Source organism: Amphibalanus amphitrite, unplaced genomic scaffold, assembly GCF_019059575.1.
Source record: "Amphibalanus amphitrite isolate SeventyFive unplaced genomic scaffold, NRLGWU_Aamphi_draft 000113F_arrow, whole genome shotgun sequence".
Lineage (NCBI taxonomy): Eukaryota > Metazoa > Arthropoda > Thecostraca > Balanomorpha > Balanidae > Amphibalanus > Amphibalanus amphitrite.
In genome coordinates, this window is record NW_024881608.1 from 212,524 (window position 1) to 233,217 (window position 20,694).

General features: G+C 50.1%; 1 protein-coding gene across 3 annotated transcripts in view; it reads right to left on the reverse strand.

Moving 5' to 3' along the window:
- Positions 1-20,694, reverse strand: part of LOC122381073 (potassium voltage-gated channel protein Shaw-like) — a 48,203-nt gene that overhangs the window by 16,795 nt on the left and 10,714 nt on the right. For all 3 annotated transcript variants that reach the window (XM_043364815.1, XM_043364817.1, XM_043364816.1), the window contains exons 2-4: positions 11,460-11,613; positions 10,068-10,146; positions 3,908-4,042 (exon numbers count right to left, since the gene is read on the reverse strand). In XM_043364815.1, coding sequence (XP_043220750.1) covers positions 3,908-4,042; positions 10,068-10,146; positions 11,460-11,557 — 312 coding nt within the window. In that variant the 5' untranslated portion in view covers positions 11,558-11,613. The remainder of the gene's footprint in view (positions 1-3,907; positions 4,043-10,067; positions 10,147-11,459; positions 11,614-20,694) is intronic.

The window sequence follows — 20,694 nt, forward strand, 5'->3', positions numbered from 1 at the left end:
AGTCGATCCTCAAACCACGGGCCAAACCCGCGTCGAATAACACTAGCCTGCGCGGCCCAGACCAGTGCACGCATTGATTGCGCAGCAGTAATGGCCTCCGGTAGCACGGTCCTCGCTCAATAAAGCACGTCCTAAGTCGCGCTGTCCTGCCTTATAGGGTGGTGTTTGGTTTGACAGTTTTGGATTTGACAGGGGTGACAGTGCGCATCACAAACAGCTCTGGATTATCGCTGGGCATCTGGCCTTGGGGTTACACTGTGTGTACCGCTGTCGGTTCATCCCACCTGCGCACGGGGTGGGTCCAAAGTGTCCATAGTGCGGGTGTGTCGGGTGTGTCCACAGTGCGACGTGTCGTGACACCGGCCGACCGGGACCTATTGGATTGACATCACGCCAACGTGAATAATACACGGGTCTGATTAGGGTGTGCTGCCCCGCCGATATGTCCGGTAATCGTCCACGACATGGCAGGTATGAGCCGCCGTCGGCGGCGCTGCAGGTCGCAGGGCAGGGCAAAGTGCGTCAATGGAGGACCTATGCGCTTACCTATGCTCTGATGTGCTCTGTGCTTACGATATGCTGAAGGTCAAATCATTCATACAGTGAATCGCATTCACATTACAATGAACGTTGATCAGTGAAGAATCTGTGTAGCGACATATCCGTGGCGTTGATGTAGCGTGAGTGTATAGGCTGCGCCGGCGAACGCGGGTGTGCGGCGGCGCAGTATCCTACTGTTACAATAGCATTGGTCCCTCCACCTCCAGTTCAGCCAGACTCTGGGTTATGCAGTCTGCAGTCTGCACTGCGGCGGCGTGAATCTACAGTTCACGCCGTGCATTATGTTCAAAATGCATATAAAACCTTGATTTTGTCCTTAATTTTTTATCCTCTGTAAATAAGCTCTGCTACCTATATTTGACCAGCCAATTCTTAGGTAAATGTGTCACAGCTTTAAATAGATTCACCGTATATGCTTCTAGCCTGCTCTTGACATCAGTATGACACATATCCCTGTCCCCACGCTCGGATTGAGACAGTATTTGTCATTTCCCAGTCGGCATGTCCCAATTAATGTCGCCGAATGTCCGTCGATCGGCAGCGGTGCCCGGAAGGCGAGCGGGCGCGCAGTCACGTCCGGCGATTGATTGGTCGGTGACGGCGGTGGCGGGCCGGCCAAACGGGGTATTCGGGTCACCGGTGGTGGTCCTCATCGACCAGCCCTGCACCTGGCCGGACCGGCGGCGGCCGCGCCGTCCACCGTCGGCACCGCCCGCCCGCCGCCAGCACCGCCGCCCGCCCGCCGCCCGCCGCCCGCCGCCCGCCCGCCGCGCCGGCCAGACGGCCGCTCGATACAGGGGCTCAGCCCGCGGCGATGGAAGATAGCGCTGAGGACGAACTAAAGCGAGACGGCCGCAGAAAACACCTGTTGAAGGTGTTTTGACACCCACGTCTATATAGTCTATCTTACGAATCAATTTGGCCACTTCTGCGCTGGAAATATGGTTGAAACGGCGCTGTCAGCGTGAATTTGCCAATGGAATTTCGTCTCTGTCAAAAATGGCAAGCACTTTCGCGCTAAAAATAACGCATAAAAACGAACTCGCTTTCAAGCGCCTATACATACCTGTAATGGCAAATACATGACCTTTGTGAATTATCAGAGCGATCACAAATGACAAATTGAACCACAACTATGCATTGTAGGGCCACAAGGTCACCACACTTGTAGCTGGTCAATGGAACGCCAGTCCGAAGCCCTGTAAAACCACCAGGCGGCCGGTAACATCCCTTTGTGGAGGTTGGGCCGGCGGACCGCGTGACCGGGGCCAGTATCGGCGGCCGTTCGGTCGGCCGGGCGGTGATTACCGCGAGGCGTTGGCGGTCTCTGACGAGGCTCTCCAGCGGCGATCGGCGGCCGCCGGCCGCTGGTCACGAGCGCCGGAACTGACGCAGGCCCGACCGACCGACCCTCTGACCGTCACTCCTCCCCACTGACCCATCGGCCGTCCAGGGAACACGCCACAGGGCCCCTCTGACCCAGAGAACACGCCATAGGGCCCCTCTGACCCAGAGAACACGTCATAGGGCCCCTCTGACCCAGAGAACACGCCATACGGCCCCTCTGACCCAGAGAACATGTCATAGGGCCCCTCTGACCCAGAGTACACGCCACAGGGCCCCTCTGACCCAGAGAACACGCCATACGGCCCCTCTGACCCAGAGAACATGTCATAGGGCCCCTCTGACCCAGAGTACACGCCACAGGGCCCCTCTGACCCAGAGAACACGTCATAGGGCCCCTCTGACCCAGAGTACACGCCATAGGGCCCCTCTGACCCAGAGTACACGCCATGGGCCTCTCTGACCCAGAGAACATGTCGTAGGGCCCCTCTGACCCAGAGAGCACGTCATAGGGCCCATCTGACCCAGAGAACACGCCACAGGGCCCCTCTGACCCAGAGTACACGCCATAGGGCCCCTCTGACCCAGAGTACACGTCGTAAGGCCCCTCTGACCCAGAGGACATGTTATAGGGAGCCATAGAGACCCCACTGACCCACCGACCGACCTTCATCACACGCCGTAGGGCCCCTCGACCGGTCATCTGATGCCTGGGTACGCCACACGACTTCTATAGCCTGTCAGCTGATCCCCCTGAGCAGATCCTTGACATTTCTGGCAGCCGTCGGGTCCGACCTTCCCTGACACGCAATGTGCCTTTTAGATCCAAGCAATCTTCATGATCCTACTAAATAATTATTGTAGTTATTTGTACTTCTTTAGTCGGTAAAATATCACAACATTTAACATGTCTGAAATACCCGAGAATGTCCTCAGATAAAGAATTAACACTTCCAGGAGCACTGCAAACATAACCAACCACTTAGTCTTTTCACCGAAAACAAAGGTTGCCGCATCGCTGACTTTGAACCACACAATTAGTCTGAAGCCAATTAAACTTTAAAGTGATGACTGTCGTGTCCAGATCTGCACCGTCTCGGACCGCGGCGCCGGCTGAACATCGGGCCTGGCCCCGTTCAATCAAACTCCCTGAGCGCTTGAAAGCACCGCTATTGGCTCTTAATCAGTAAGTGTGCCCGCCGCAGTGTGTCTACTCACTCCAGCCCTGGACGATTCACTTGTTAGCCGATAAGGACAGGGATCAATTTAGACGCGTGTCCAGGAAACGAAGTTGATCGGGCAGCTGCGTGGATATTTTTTTAGGTGAACAGATTGCTAAGGGACCTTTTAGGTCAAATGTTGCAGGGCTGCCATTGACGTGATGCAGCTTCTCTCTTCATTTGAGTACCTAATTCCGTCGCTGAGTGCGCCTCTGCCAAGCGTGCCCTTTGCTAACCTCCACGAGGCTAGACATTCGCTTGGCACCAGACGGATTTATCAAGATGAATCGCAGCCCGAACAGAACATGGAAATCGAACTGTATAAATCACAGACACGAAATGGAATCGCAAGAATAATAGCGACGATATAAAACCAAAGTAAGTAAAATACCTAAGTGACATCTCGTCGACACGCTTGCCTCTAGGTGTATGTATATCCCTCCTTCCCTCCCTCCTCTCTCTCTCTCTCTCTCTCTCTCTCTCTCTCTCTCTCTCTCTCTCTCCCTCTCTCTCTCTCTCTGCTCTCTTTGCTTTTTTCAATTTGAACTAACCAACTCAGATCGCAAAACCTGAGTGTTGACCACATTCAAAAAGGATATTTTTCTCCACAGCGCCTCCAACACTACCTCATGCATGCACAGTGCAACTGCACACACATGAACGGCACGGTGGGCGGCACTGACCTGGGTGGGGCGGCACTGACCTGGGTGGGGCGGCACTGACCTGGGTGGGCGGCACTGACCTGGGTGGGGCGGCACTGACCTGGGTGGGGCGGCACTGACCTGGGTGTAGGTCATCCAGCAACACGGCTCGACCTGGTTCGAGTCGAGGCCCCAGAACTCGAGCTCCTCTTCAAACAGAGGGCCACAGACGTCCGTCGGGTAGTGGAGCTTGCCAGTCCGATAGTAGTTGAGCACCTGACCAACCAACAGGCATCGAGTCAATGGCGAACGGCGCTCAGAACGGAGCAATGTGTGGTGATGTTATTGCAATGTCAGTAAACCAGCTGGGTTATTGGTTCATCAATTATTGCGGACCATTAAAAAGTTTCAGTCATTTTTCTGTTTGGAATTGGTTTGTTTTATCGATCGTTTTTGTGAAGGTAATGTAGCAAGGAAAATTAGAAAGAAGGAGAATAAAAAAGCTGTATCTTCGCGGTTGATCCAGCACCGCGGTCCTCTGAATTCAGTTGGTTGTAGAAGAACAGATAACAATTTGCTGCTGTAATGAACTCGATAGTAGAGCTTGTGATACAGGGGAGCTTGAGAGTCGTTGAAGAGATCCTGAGATAGCTATAGAGAGGGATCCAGATGGTGATGAGATCCACCTGATAGAGATGGATCTTGTAGGTATCCAGATAGAGATCTTGAGATGACGTCCACCTGGGAGAGATGTAGATACAGATCCACCTTGCGTACAAATACATCTGATGGAAGATGCTTTTTAATTTAGAGGCTTGACGATTCTTTTCATTGTATAGACCATGATGCACGAGATGCTTCTTCACTGCTCGGATTTGGGATAGAGGGATCCGATCAGCTGGGTTTGCGGCACAGTTGGGCAGGTGAAGGACAGGGCATTCGAAGTCCCGATGACCACTGCCAAACTTATGGGTGGTAATTACATTGACTAATTGAATGTGATCATTCGTCCAGTCACCCATTCCTATATCACTGGCCTCCCCATTACGAAAATTGCCCACTTAATTCGTATTAGCGTTGCTAGTTTTAACTGCCCTCGAGAATCATTTGTTCGACTGCCGTAACCGAATTCTATCAAATTCCTATCGGCCTTATTCTAAGATTCATGCGTCGTCATTCTCACACCCTTGCTCGCATTTCGTTTGCATTTCATATATTCACCCAAATTTAATTGATAGCCCCCGAAATTCCCTCCGATAGTGTTAGGCGTCTTACAAACCAGGGTCTCCCCGGCGAGATAAATGTCTCTTTCCGAAATCCATATGCATGCTCCGCTAACCGGCGACTAAGATACTTATCGCAGGGCCGTCCAGAATAATTGCACAAATATCCACCCTGCTAATTTATGGGATTCACTACACGTCCGATAGACTTATGGTACACATATACGCGATTTACATCCGACTTATCTCTCTATCCGGGAGAGATTACCTATGCCCTCTTCCGGTCCGCGTGTAACACCTCCGTTCACGACCCAGGGACCACCGTTCATATCCTGGAACTCTCCTCAGGAACTCTCCTTAAACCCTGTGATTTACTTTCAAGGCCTTACGTGTCCTGGAGTACATCGTTACCTCCCCTGAGGCTGTCCAGTACCGATTAAGGTACCCTTACAAAATAAGTATGAGGACTTATTCGGGACACTACAGCTTGCCTTATCCGCCCTTTGGGTGACTCACCCCTGACCTTCGGCTTCTTACCTTTGGCATAGCTTACTCTCCACTGCACTGTGCCAATCTTCCCCTTCCCCCTGCCGTAGAAACCTCTCACTGCCTCGTTACCCAGTATTACCTAAGCGGGAAATCTAACAGTAGCCGGTACCACTGGCGGAAAACGTGCATATGCCCTGCGTACGTGACGGTGTGTCCCTCTTATTATTCCGGTCTGGACGTGTGTTTAGAGAAGTGCATCTGTGTCTCATACGGTCATGCTGGTAAACGTTACGCCATAGGAGACGGGCAAACAAGCCGTCTGTGCCTCACAATGCCCTGTGCCAATATTGGTGGAGTAATTATTGGCGCTAACTCGCAAGAACGCGAATAACAGAAACGCATTATTGATCCAAACCTAATCGTAATCTCAAGTCCTAATTGCTGCTGCACGCGTGAACCTAATCATCAGTTCTCATATACAATCCTAGCAGGCCTTGAACTGCTCTTGATTTAATCAGATGATCTAGAACCAATTCGTACGTACCGATCAATCGTCTGGTTGTGATCCACCGTATCATATTAAATTACTGAATGCTCAAACGGAAACGACTCCTTGAAAACTCGTTCGATAGCTTCTGACGGACTACTAGTTGCCTATACAAATTATCTTTATAGAGCGCCAGAATATTGTCATAGGGGTCCCTAGCCTTTCATAGAAAATATAATTTAAATCATCCTTTTAGCAGTAAACAATGCACATCAAACGAAGTGCAGTCCTAAATATCAAATAGCATGTCATATTTACAATTATGCATTAACTGTTTACGTTCGCATCCCGTGGCAACTTTCCACAACTAACCATGTTCCTATACGCTGACCTTCATCTATTGCCCGCGCCCCAATTACGGCTAACCCACTGCCCCTACTGTGACTGCTGCTCCACTCCCGACGCTGCTCTCATGTGCCATCTAGCGGCGCACGGTCCCGCGTCGCAAACGACGATTACCACGGCTGCCGGCCGGCGCCGCGTCGACAGTCGACAGTTGTCAAGGCCGCGCCGCGATGGGCGCGTCATCACTCGCGGTGCAGTTCTGGTGTGTGCGGTCTCTCCGGGCCGGGTAGATTCACCGAATGTGTCAGTGAGTGTGAATCTGGTAAAATATCGCTGCAATATCTCCCTGTTCGACATCTCATCAGCTCCATTCCACGTAAGTTTTTTTTCTATTAAATTCCTGTCCCCTTTAATCGTTCCCCAACAAAGATGGTCCTTTCTAGTATTTATTCTACAAAGCACAACGATCGGTACCTATGTTAGTCGCATATTAGTTCTAACCACAAACAATTCTACATCTACCTGTTACTCGACATTTCGCAATTTTAATGACGCAAAGTGACCATCTAAAGTCGCAAAGTGTCAAACCGTCAACCTCAAACCACTGCCCACAACTCTGCACCTAAGTAACAGAAGAAATTCCGCCGTAAGCTCAAGCATTCGTATCTGTCGAAAATCATAACTCATAGCCATATTCATAGATCGATCGCATGAATCAGTCGCCACCTTAAAACATTACATTCCTTTTCAACCGTATTTACCTGTTCTATAATTGATTTCGACTTCGCAATTAATTCCTACAGCAATATTACCAATGATTTCGCAATGCAAATTTTAGTGAGTACAGCACGAATCTAAACCCTTAATTTCACAAACTTCCCAACCTCAAATCTCAATCGCACCTGACTACCGCCGATAATAAATCGAACGAACCAGCTTGGCCAACCACAAAGACATATTCATTATTCAATGCTGACACGCATCCCGTCATCAATTTCAACGTTCGTGACAACTGAGCTGCTTATTCAAATTTTAGCGTCTCGCTCCCGGCCTAATCGTGAACTCCAACTGACAATAACGTAATTGCTGGCGGCTCTTGCATGACCTCACAATTCAGATCCTAATATGCAACTAGGGTGTCTGGACCAATAAGTTCAAAGTAATTTAAGTTTTCCAATTCCAATTGAGAGTGCATTTTATGGCAACCGAAAATGTTTGGCAGTCGTCACTGGCACGGTAACCGGGCAGAGGGGGGGGGGGTCAAGGATTGGGATTGAGCAGACTTTTCAACAACACTCACATTCTGGAGTTTCTCTGCGCTTCCGCTTCTCAGTGTGGTCACAAGCGTCGGCGGTTGTCCTCCGGCTCTGGTCGGTCGAACTGAAGAGGCTTCTCGCGGGTGACCCCGGACTGACGGCGGCTCCCAGATGGCGTCTCCGGCTCCAGCTGTGGACTGTGACTCTCGGCTGCTCGACTGTGTCTACCTCTCTGGTTGGGTGGTGCACCCTTTTATAGCTTGGGGGGAGGGGGTGACTGCCACGCCCTTGCGCCGTCATCTTCCTCTGCCTTCCTCTTGTGGGTGGGCCCGTAAGATGGCGCCCTCTGTCCTGTTTAGTCGCCTTGCTCCTCTGTGTCTGCAATTTTTGGCCGTCGAATCGTCTTCGTGTTGAGTGCTTTATCATCTTAGTAGTCGCTGGCATAAACCAATCCCCGGAAGGTTGGTGATTTTCGAGTTTTAATTTTGATTCTTCAATTTCACTTTATTCAAACTTTTGTTTCCTTCCGTTTCGTCTGCCGGCAACGCCCCTTGTGACGTCACTCTTGCTCCACCCACTGACGTCATCTTGGTTGGGAGGGTCTGTAGAACAGCGCCTTCTGTCCGCGGTGGGGACGTCCTGAACTACGTTTGTTTCGGACAACAGCGCTTTCTGTCCGCAGTGGAGACGTCCTGAACTACGTCTGTTTCGGAGGCTGTTTGCTAAGTTTAGCAGATTCCGTTGCAGTGAGACGCACTGTTGTGCTACCATGGCTACGTGAGACCCAATGTGCTACGTGCCTTAAGCCTGCGCGTGGTCTCACAGTGTGCCGACGTTTGCTTGTAGCTTCAGCTGCTTTGTAATGACTACCAATGACTCATCCTGATGTGACTGTCTTCAGAGGTGCTTGTCTTAATTGGAGTTAATGGCGGCCCATTCTGTGCGGACAGTGAGAAATGATTGGGGAGGGTGGACCTGGGGACGGGTGGGAGGAGGGAGGGAATAATGACAAGGGAGGGAAGCGTGCGGCAGCGCTCTGCTCAGCTGCGCGTCACCGGGCCGGCCGTGCCGAAAAGATACTACGTTAGATGGTCAAGATGTAGCGTGCTACAGTAACAGATGCAGTACCACACGTAAACGCCATCGTTTTATAATATTATCGTATATGTAGGCATCAGCGGTAGCCGTCAAAGTGACATCGATCACCAGGTGAACTGCCGACCCTGCACGGGCTGGCCGGCCGCGCCGCCACATCAGCAGCGTTCGGAGAAGGCTGCACATGGCCTGATGTGCCCGCCGCGCCCGTTCGGCTCGTCCCGGTGTCCGGCGTCCGTTGGCCGCACGCCTTGGCACCGGCTCACGGGAAAATGGCCAAACGGATAATCACAAAGCGTTGATGACTATTGGGTATATGTGCGACTGCCAAGTTTGGCCAGAATGTCCCGAAGACGTTTGAGAGCATATGACCTACTTCCGGGTCGTTATGGTTTAATGACGTCTGAGTATCGATAATGATGGTGAGAGGCGGCGATACATTATTCGTATTTACTGGAATCGATATCACTTCCATAACATCGGTAAGGCACATGATCATTTCAGTCTGTTTCGTTACAACCTCACTGAAATCATTGTTCTGTGGTGTTGGACATATATATGCTCAGTCAAATGATAAGGTGATTCAATTTTCGACTGACTGTGGTAGGGCTCCTTTGGGAATATCAACAGCCCCCAAGAGATGCATAGCATTACCGGTTTTGACCTCGCTCGTCCTTTGCCGAGCTCGGAAAATCATTCGAGCAGCCATTGTAAATCTCTTTTTCCGTTCATTTTGTTATCTGCGCCGCGTGGCGTGATGTTTCCAATCTACGATATTGGCTGGGGCGTGCGAATGACAGGCCCCGCGTGTGCTTTTATCAGTCGCACACGATAGCACACGTCCGCTCGAAAAGAACCAGACGGCTGTTTTCGTTAGAGCCAGCCTGCCAATGCGTCTGACAAAATGAGGAAATAATTGATTTAATCTGATCAAAGCGTCAATGCAATGAAGCAGCTTAATGCTAATGCAGCTACCATAACCTGATGTCGCACACGTCTTCGTGTTCCCGCTGATTCATTGGAGCTTGGCGTCATGCGCTTTCCTTCGCCGAACCACCGACCGGCAGTCTCAATATTATGAGAGGCGCGGTCGCGCACGGGTGGGCTCTGCGACCCGGCACGGGAGCAGCCAGAGACGACGGAACACGTCATCGCCGCGTAAAGGCTGAGCCCGCCGCGGGAGGCCGGGCTTCATGACCCAAACAGAGGCCGTCTAACTAGGCGATGGCTGTCGTAAAATACGGCAGCACCCGGCGAACGGTTATTAGAAATCGCTTCTCGGACATGGTGAGCTTCTTTGTTTATGTTCGTGTTTTGGTTATTTTGGAGAGAACATCAATAGGCTAATAAAACGACAGTTACAAGACGACGTGCGATAAACCGTTGCGTGATTCGTGCAGTCTTACCTGTGCAAATACTCCCGGATGCCGATCAAAGAAATATTCATTTAAAATAGGGTCGTAGTTTGCTAGTGCTTCAGTTAACCTGCAAAAATAGGAGACTGTTAGAATAGTGTTCTAGCTAAAAAAGATAACTAATTTGTGCTTATGGTATTGATATATTTAAGAAGAATATTATTTCTATAAAACGAACTTTTTCGGTATTGACACATTTGCTTGGCATTAATGGAATAACACGAAAAAATGTGCATAACAATAAGTTCAGACGCAGTAACCTTCTCGGAGTTATGATATTTATTTATTAATTCTCTATACGGTTTCGCTTTCAAAACCTTCTTGCCAGCGACACAAAGCGCAAGCTAGGTAACTAGATTTCGCTGTCGGTGATTCCCTTAAGCTAGGGTGGTTTGCATACATTCCCTCTATTCAGTTTAACCAACCGTTTAACGTGATCTGCTGTCGCGGTAAGAAATGTGATATCCAAACGAAGCGAAAAGCCCGCCTTGGCCAGCTAATGGCGTCGGATCTTCACATCAAGAGGCATCTGTTGATTCAGAGCCGCTTAGGGCGGTGTGGTCACGGTCTCTGCAGGGTTTCCTCTGCACGGTCACGGCTTCCGCGACAGGTCGTCACAGCGAGCACCAGCCGAGCGTCGGCATCGCCGATTTGGGGACGCAAAAATCAAACGACGGCTACTTGTTGCTGTTTCATCCCCCTGACCGTGCTTAATCCACCTATTATTGAACTTTCTGCCAGAAATGTATCCAGTAAACCATGAACGGATAGATGTGGCCAGAAGGAAGAACCTTGGTGCTTAAGTGCAACTAGTGGACACACGGATTTCGCAAGTACGCCTTTCAAAACTTATGAGGTGAACAATAAATGAAGCTAAGACTACATACTTTCATCTGATGGTCTCACTCGATACGATGAATCAGATGAAGTTTGCAGCCACGTTCACAAAGCCACCTGACATCCAAAGACTCTCAGATTTCGTCCGTTCAAGCATTGATCCCAACAGATCACAAAGGGCTATTACATAACAACTGGCGAAATGTATGGCGGCTTGTCAAAGACCCTTGGATTCACACAGCAGCAGCTGGCGACAGAGGCTCTGAGGTGATGTCTGCTGCTATCTGCAGGTTGTAAGATCATCGAATTCTGAATGAAAGCGCTGGCACCTCACCACTCGTCTTTGACTCGGTAGTTTGACTAGCAATGAATATCGACTGCTAATCAATAAAATAAAAATGACATTTGTTTATCTATCATCACTTATTTCACAGATCCATGGCTCGAATGGACGCCCCCCCCCCCCCCCCCCCCTACAAAGCTGCACAGTTTTCTGCACAGTGGTCTGCAGCTGCACATATCGTGCAAAATGCACAATGCACCTACCTGGAGAGTCGGGTGGCCGGAATCTTTTTGAGCGTGGCCTTGTAAGTTTCATGCCGGATGCCGCCCACGTTGAGGACGACCCTGTTTTCAGCGTCCATGGCGGCTGGCGGGGCGCCCCATGCTTGTTCACGAACGCCGCAAGGCTGTCATTTCCCTGCCGGATAGAAACACATTAGCTGTCAGGTAGTGTAAGAATAACGAAACACAGTGGTTTGGAGGTCTATCCAATCAGTAGATCAATGCTCTATGTATTGTTCTATCCTATGAAGGAGCGCCTGATTACTACCTGTACTGACGTCTAACTACTCAGTACTCACACAGATCATCTCCCCGCTCTCTCGATGGAATCTTTTTAAAATTAGCCTCCCCATATCCCTTGATAAGACGAGTTTACATAGCGTCGTATGCGTCCCATTGGATCGATGCTGACGCCCACAAGCGGCCGTTCAATTAACACTTCTGCACGTGAAGGCACACGCTGACGCAAGTTTGTTAACCACACAATCTGCAGTGTTGAGAGGAGATAGAGCGGTGGTTTTAGGAACTAGAACTGCCGAGAAACACTGGCACAGAATGTCAGGTCGAAGGACTTGTGCTGTCGCTAGGAGCGGCTTGTGCCGACAGCTGTGCGGCTTGAGCTGCCGTTTGGAGCGGCTTGTTCTGCCAGCTGTGCGTTTTGTGCCGACAGTTAGGGCCGCCGGTGACCTGGCATTGTCAGGTGGTCGGTGACAGCGGATGTCACCGGGTGTCTGACACACACGATAACCTCAGACCCGACAGACAGGTGTGGGAGGGGGAATGTCTCGTCTCCGCCGCGGGAGATACATACACGTGAACAGAGAGGGTCGCCAGAGGCCGCCGACCTACTGTCCGAATGTCTCCGAGTTAACAAAGCGACAAATGCTCTGAATGCCGCGACACTGGGCGACGCGAAACTATCCGCTAATTGGTCCCGTTCGGTGTCTCGTCGGTCACGTGGTGGCACGCGCTCTGTCTGCGGTAGAGAGAGAGCAAAAGCGGAGAGAGCAAAACTTCGGAGGACGTGAGCGGGACCCTGAAAACTCTCTGTGATCTATGTGATGTCTGAACTTCGTAACACACGACTGGAATCAAACGTGCAGAATATCGGTAGTTGCGTCATTTGCTGAAGGAATATCATTTGAACTACTAATTACCGTTTATTAAAATTAATGTAATTTACCTTCGTGGATTCAGCAAGCATACATCCAACCAATAAAAATGAAGATATCGAGGTTGGTGTTTTCTTTAGGTAAATAATGCGAAAAACCGCTTTATAATTTTTGTTTTCATCCAAAAGCAGTGTTTTGAAATGAGGAAGCACTCAAATGGTTCATGCTATGTAGAAGTTCGTTTCACCGATATAGATGAACTTGGACCAGCTAGTATGTTTTAAACAATATATAAATTTTCTTTTCGGGACAATGATTCAGGGACGGGTGAGAGAGAGAGAGAGAGAGAGAGAGAGAGAGAGAGAGAGAGAGAGAGAGAGAGAGAGAGAGAGAGAGAGAATCTCAACTTCAGGATGACCGACTACAGAATGCTGAGCAGAGGAGAGAATGCTGAGCAGAGGAGCAGAGTCGGATTGGGAACCACGTGTCCAGGAGTCGCCAGACGTTATGTTGTTAAAAAGTTTCGACAGCATAGAAAACCCAACCCAATTGTGAGGGAGAGGGCTTGCAATGATCGACCCCTAGCTCGGAGCCTATCATTCAGTCTGATCAAATATTTTCAGTTGCTGTAAGGGAAGATGCAATTAAATTCCAGTCTAAAGTTAAAATTCATTTTTAAGTGTTGAGGTCGACCAAAGGTAGGTTGTGAGATTAATCACCTCTCTCTCTTATGTTGGAAACTACATACACTGTCCACTTCTTATGCGCCTTTGTGTGTGTGTGTGTGTGCTTTTTTGTGAATGCTATTAGCTTCCAATACATCGTGTGACTGGCGTGTCATTTCACGCTCCTGACCACGGGCGTCTCCTCCTTGTAAATCTGCTAGCGCAGCAAAAACACCGCCATGTCCCCGCCGGCACTGCTCGGTGCGCCCCGGCGGCGGCAGGTGCGTCTGCCGGACCCGCTCTCTGAGTGTCCGTCCGCCCGCCGACAGGACATCTGTGTAACCGGCGCCATTGTGGCCGCCACAATGGACAGAGAGCGCGGTGTGGGGACACACATTCAGCCGGTGTCGCGACGGCGCTCGATGGCCAGCGCGCTGCCAGAGGACGGCCGCCTATCGGCCTCTTCATCAGGGACGGAGTGCAGGCCGGGCCGCAGTATCATTGCCTTCCCGGTCACGGCCAGGGGCGCTGATTTGTGGCATGCCTCGTGCCGCCCCGGTCAATGGCAAGGGACGGGACACGACCCCATGAGTGGTCGGTGGGATAGAAAAGGTTCCAGGAGGGTTGGGCGAGACAGAGAAGGTCCAAAGATGCTCGAGAATTCGAAACTCGAAACTCGGAAGTCGGAACCGGGCTATATTTATCTATTTCTGTCTATATTCTTCCCCTTCTCTCTCCCTCTCTCTCTCTCTCTCTCTCTCTCTCTCTCTCTCTCTCTCCCTCCCTATCTCCCCTCTCTCTCTCTCTCACTCACTCACTCTTTCACTCTCTCGCATATGTAGGTAGCTATCCAATTCTTTCTGTTTGCCTGTGCAATGCACAGGCAAACAGAAAGAATTGGATGGAATTGGATTGGAATTGGAATGCACAGTGTGCATTCGTTCCAAATCGTCCCCATCTTGCTTCCATCTAGGACGAACAGAATGTCGTAGGTCATGCGACCTTTACACTGTACAGCCCATTGTACCCATAACGTGATTTGTTAACATTCTTTGCACAGCATTGTGTTTAATTTGTGGGAGTAATATTCTTCAGTACTTCCCTAACTAGGACCAAAACACACGAGACATGCGTGACAACACATTTCATTTGTTATTTGCCGGTTGCATGAACAGGACCGTTGTTGTCGCCATTATTTCATTTAGCAGTCAACACAAAACGTTCACATTATACAACAAACCAGTTTATAATTGGTGCAGCACAGCCAAACTTTTCTACGAAATAAATATGCAGCACTCAGCAGAAGCACTACAATTAACCCGCGCCCCGTTGGGCTCTGCCGAGCAACGCACCCTGTTGGGGGGGGGGGGGGCAATTTGCCCCCCCCTAAGATCTCGAGAACCACGCAACCTAGCGACAAGCGGCAAACGGTGTTGGATAGCCCTATCAGGGAACTACCTTGTGACCCAATTTTATTGACCTAGGTCAAACCGATGACGTCACAGGTCAGGTCAAAGGTCGAATTTTCACCGTTTACAGGTATTTCAAGAAATGCGTTGTAAAATCGAGTTAAATGCATTTCATTGAAAATCATCGATGGGGAAATGTTCTTAAACACATATTTTGCTATTTGAGGTCACTGATACCAGGTCAGTTCACAGAGGTCAGGTCACTGGGGGGGGTCACAATATGAAAGTGTCGTGTGATACATGTTTTATGGTCCATTTTACATGACAAATGCTATTATGTGGGTCAGGCAGCCTTTGGGGCCAGCTTAGGTCACGTTTTGGTCAAGGTCAGGTCAAGGTCAGGTCAAATTAGGTCAAATTTCAAAGTTGATATTTTTGCATAAAATGGGTATCGATTCGATGCAGCTCGTCACGAGGAGTTCAATAATGGTCTTTGTTTTGCCCTATGTGGTCTAGAATCGCAAAAAAATGAGTTCAAAAATTTGACGTCATCATTTTTGAACAGTTTTTTCGCTATAACTTGGCCAAAAAACGAGATATCGATCTGAAATTTGGTATGTTTATAGAAAAGCGCAGGGACTATCACATATATTCCGGTTTTTTTCGAAATTCGGATTTTGTTTTGGATTTTTTTAGTTTTTCTAAAAAAAACATTTTTTTGAATTTTTGGGGGTCAAAAAACCAGAATTCTGAAAATCCGAGTTAGCAGTTTTGTAGCGCCGCTTTTTGTCTACTAGACCATATAAAGAACTCTGAAATTGCTTAGTAACTGTAGATTTGGTGAGCGTTTCAAGATTGCATGTTTTTTGCTCATTTTTGCTCGAACATGACCTCAGTTTGACCTGAATAACTCCTGACCTAAGGTGAGCTAAGACTTGAAATTTGGTGTGAAGGTGTCAAATTGATGCCCGAGAAGGTACTGAAAATTTGGCGGCGCTGCGAGCCGCCGTTTCCTTGCTATTCAGGAAAAACCACAGGGGGGGGCCAAATTGCCCCCCCAACGGGGCGAGGGCTAATAATCATTGCTTATGACTTAACAGAAACAATTGATAACTATCTCGTCCCGACAATCACCTGCGATGGCGCCTATCCGCACGTTCCCTGGCGGAACCCTCTGAAGACCGCCGTGGAGCCCCGGGTGGCGGTCGGCCGCGCTGACCCACTCTAATTTGTATGCCGACGGGGCGCGACACCGATCGGTACGAATGGAAAGACGAGGAGGGGGGTGTTGGAGAGGAGAGGGAGAGAAGTGGGAGGAGGGGAGGGCACAAGCAGGAGGACGAGGAAAAAAGGAGTGTTGAGAAGTGTGGGTGTAGCGAAGAAAAGAAGTTCTCTGACAAGAAAGAATAGAAATTGGAGCAAGCATGAACCACACACCACTAGGTATTTTTATATGCTCCAGTAGCCGACAGCATATTTCTGTGGGCTGTAAGGTCAGTCATCCAGTTTTCCTCTATCTTGCATCCATGGGAGTATGAGCGCACCATTCCCCTTCCTCCTCCCAGCCGGGGGGGGGGAGGTGGGGGGGACAAGGATTGGAGGAGGGGGCGAGTCTCATCAGCCGGCGGACCCCAGGGGACAGCGGCCCGGTCGGGCGAGGCTGATAGGCCGGATCGAGAGGTACAGATACGCGCTCCCGGACAGAAGGGAGGCGCACAGAAAACCGGGTTCCGTTACCGTGCCGTGTTTGATTATATCGGCTCAGAACCAACAACTATAGGCACGGGCGGTTATAATCCTGGGAAAATGTGCCTACGGGGATATTGTTTTGAATGTCGATGAGGATATTTGCAGACAGGCTGAATTTTGAGGAGGCTCAAGAGCCATAAAAATAAGGCCGGAAACCCGATTTCCGGACGGAGCCTGAGAGCGACGGTCGAGGGGCTTTTAGAAAGTGGGTCGTGAGGATCTGGGAAGAGGTAAGAAAATAGAAATGTGTGGGGAGCCTGAATGCTCCTCGAGTTTGGGAGCGAGCCAGCACTAAATCCGTGGAGTTTGGGTGTATGGTTTCAGATAGACGGTCGGTAGCGGCAGATAGACGATCTGCAATTACAGATGGAGTGTCGGGAGTTTCAGCTGGACTGCTGGAGCCGGGGGCGGCAGATAGACGGCCGGCAGATCGGCAGTACTGCGTCTTTCCGGCGCTCGGTCGGCCGCCCGAGGCCCGGAGGCAGATGGATGGGAGGGGGTGGGCGGGAAGAGCGGTGGGCAGGGAGAGGGGTGGAAGGGGAGAGGGGTGGGAGGGGAGAGGGGTGGGAGGGAGAGGGGTGGAAGGGGAGAGGGGTGGCCAGCGGCGGGGCTGCGAGCGGAGATGGGCTTGAGATGGAGCTGCGGCTGGGCTGGGTGAGAGCCCGGTGCGTCGCGGCGGGCGAACGTAGTGAGCGGCTGGAGGTAACGGCAAGGAGGCCAATATCCCATTAGTTTTATTTGAGTTACATGCTTTGTTTGATCGACTGGGCGGTTCGGTTTGCACAAATTTGCATCCACCCTGTAAGAATAATACACAATGTCCATAGATTACAGTGTTCCTAGAACACTGCGTATGTATTTATGTCATGGTTCATAAGTTTCCGGCAACTTTGTCCGAGGTATAATCACAAGTTTGGTTCTAGACCAAACTTCGTGTGCTTAGAAAATATAATGCAAAATCCTGCGCGAGAGTAACTTTGCTCTGTCAAGTTAAATTATTCTTAACCACGATCACGGTAAATTAAATCAGTCTGGAGATCGATCAAGAATAGGTAACTCGGACACCATGCAGTGACCCTCGGGATCTTAGTGAATAGTGACCCTATAACGTTCACTCATGAATGACCGCGGTAATAAGCTCAGCGTGCCGCTTTTTGCTGAAAGATGACGCCTAAAAAGCTTGACACTGGGTCGCCATGGCTAAGAAAGTTGGAAAGAGTAGACCAAACCGGTGGGTGAACGACAGAAGCGGCGGATTGTTCAGTACCAATACGCACAGCATACCTACCAACGTAATGCAGCGCAGTGTAAGGCGGCGCAGTATACCACCACGGCGCCGTGTAGAGCGGCACAGCATACCACCACGGCGCGCAGTGTAAGGCGGCACAGGGCGCGCAGTGCAAGGCGGCGCAGTATACCACCACGGCGCAGTGTAAGGCGGCACAGCATACCACCACGGCGCCGTGTAGAGCGGCACAGTATACCGCCACGGTGCGCAGTGTAAGGCGGCACAGTATACTACCACGGCGCGCAGTGTAAGGCGGCGCAGTATACCACCACGGCGTGCAGTGTAAGGCGGCACAGGGCGCGCAGTGCAAGGCGGCACGGTATACCACCACGGCGCGCAGTGTGCGGAGGCAAAGCCCCTTCAGCAGTTAGTTCATTATGAATGTCGAATTTCTTGGGCAGCTTCATCCCTTCACACTAGCCACCTTCGGAGCACATCTGTTACGGCGGCAGAGGGGCTGCGGCCGCCCTCCACCTGGACGGAATGGATGCTCTCCGGACAACACAAGATGGATTACCTGACCAGCGCCGCCTCGAACTATCCACACGGGAGATAGGGGCTCCCTGGGCGGCAGTGGCACTGATAGAGAACAGGTAACGCTCGCCTTTCCTGTTTTGTTTTGTGCTGCTCCCCCAGACTTCGGAGAGGCGGCTTAAAATAAGTTTGCTGTCTCTTTTTGTAGCACACCATTTTGATGTTCGCTAAGGAAACGGCAAAAAATGTCATCAGGCAATAAATTGAAAATAAATTAGGCTAGGATTTAGTGATACAGTACACTGTGATATGGCATGTTTTAACAGGCTGATCATTTAATGGAAGGCTGCTGAAGTTTATGCGAATTTATCAAATGGCCTGCTAATTATTCACATTACAATAATAACTCACAGGAACCTCACTTCCAAGAAGGAGAAGTTTTGTGTAGAAGCACCGGTGATAATGAGTACGGCATTAGTGTTAGGCGAAGCATGGATAATAGCATGTATTTAACTATGAAATAATCAAATATGAAAGGAACGCGGTAGAATGGCGATTTGATGGCATTTAAAAGTGTTACTGGACAGTCTGTCAATAGAACCTCCTTATTCTCCACGCAGTGTTCGTTTGATCTCCCCTGGTCGTTTTTTGCCCGTATTCCAGCACCAGTGAGCTGGTGGGCCTCCATCGCACCGAGCCGTGGCCGGGTGTGTGACCGGCCGCCGCGCCCGGGGCCGGCCCGGCGCTGTTTTGACACAGAATTGGTATTGATCGACCACAGAGGCGAATGGACCGACAGACCCCCCCCGCCCCCGGCCCCCCTCACACATACACGCACACAGACAGACACACCTACACACACACCGGAGTGGGAACGGGTGCCGGCTCACTCGCGTTGAGGGAAGTTAAACCAATCGCTCAGTTGACTAGGCTGGATTCTTGCCACTAACTGAGGCATTCAAATGTTATTTTTTGATGGAACGATTTTTATAAGAGGACATAGTAAAAAAAGACATGATACATAAGAGATAATTGTTATGAAGAGTAAAAGAAAGATGCAATCCAAACCAGCGCCAAAATTGATTGGATCCGTTGAGTAAGTGTTCTGTGTTTATCGGTCTGCCGCCAATGAATCAACCAGGAATCATTGACAAAGCCGTTATCTGCAATTTTACGACCTGTCTAAGTCAACATATACAGATGCCAACCATGAATCCGTTGTCAGCGTCTGTCCAGCGTCAGTTCTGGGCAGTGTCAGTCTAGAAATCAATGACAATCAATGCTTTTTCCCTTCGAGTAACTAACTGATCTGTCCTCATTTATTATACCATTTGTGTGAAGTCATTTGGCTGTCCGCAATATCTATTGTAGACTGATCATGTGGGATCTTACAAAACCAGATGCAAAACATGTTGCAAAAAAAACTGTTTGATGCAGAAGAACGGCAGGGTGGTAAAAGCATTCTGCTACATTTGTTTTTATCCCGTCTCATCAGTTATCTCATTGATCTCCAAGTAAAAGTCAGCGCAGCGCGCCTACTGCGCTCTAGGAGCCCCGGCTCTCGGCCGGTTTAGCCGCTGTGCCCGTTTTGCCTCTGACGGAGTTTCCGGTCGGAGCCTGATCGCCCCGGGGCCCGTGACAGGGGGTATTTCTGCTCCCCGGACAGTTTCATACCGGTTTGATGGTGGCACAGACCGCCAGGGACTCGGTAAATAAGCTCCGGTGGCAACCGGCGCCTGTGTATAGCGAGAGCGGGCTACAAACCGCCCACCCCGGCAGCATCCTGCCCCCAGGCGGAAAGGAAACAAACACAAGACCTTCCCGCAGCCGTTCGGTGGCCGGTTGATGGTTTATTATTGGCGCCAGTGGACCACACACCCTGTGACTGGGAAGGGAACGAAATGTTCGTGGAAATATGATAGATTATGAATCAGCTCTACTGGCATTGTACCCGATATGTGGATGGGAAACATGACCTGAAATATTTCACTGTGATGCCAGCTATAGTTGTCATCAAGTCATGACGTAGCAGCTATGAAACGAAGCTCGCATTTTGCACGAACATATTGCAGCTGGACCTATGTTCATCTCACATCCATGTTTACGGCATTTCCAGAAAACTTGGCCTTTATAATTATTATGACTTGGCATTTATAGATAAAATCCTTTGAAGAATGCTACTTAGTTTTTGAGGTCGAGTATCGCTGTTGTGTTGAAGTGCAGAAGTGTCCAGCTGCCATATTACGGACTCTGTGACGTCATATGACGTAAGACGTCTGTCAGCTGACGTCAGCCGACCGTCAGTTCACGCGCCACTGATGCCGCGGTTTTCTGCGCCCGTCACGCCGGATGCGTGCGAAGGCCGGACGTCAGTGCCTAACCGCGCTTGAAGGCGCCCCTGTAATGCATTGCTTTGTCAGACCGGAGAGAGAAAACGAAAGATTTCCAGAACAGAGGCAACCATGGTTCAGATATTTTCATCATGGTTAATTGTTTCGTGTTACGTGCCAATACTATATT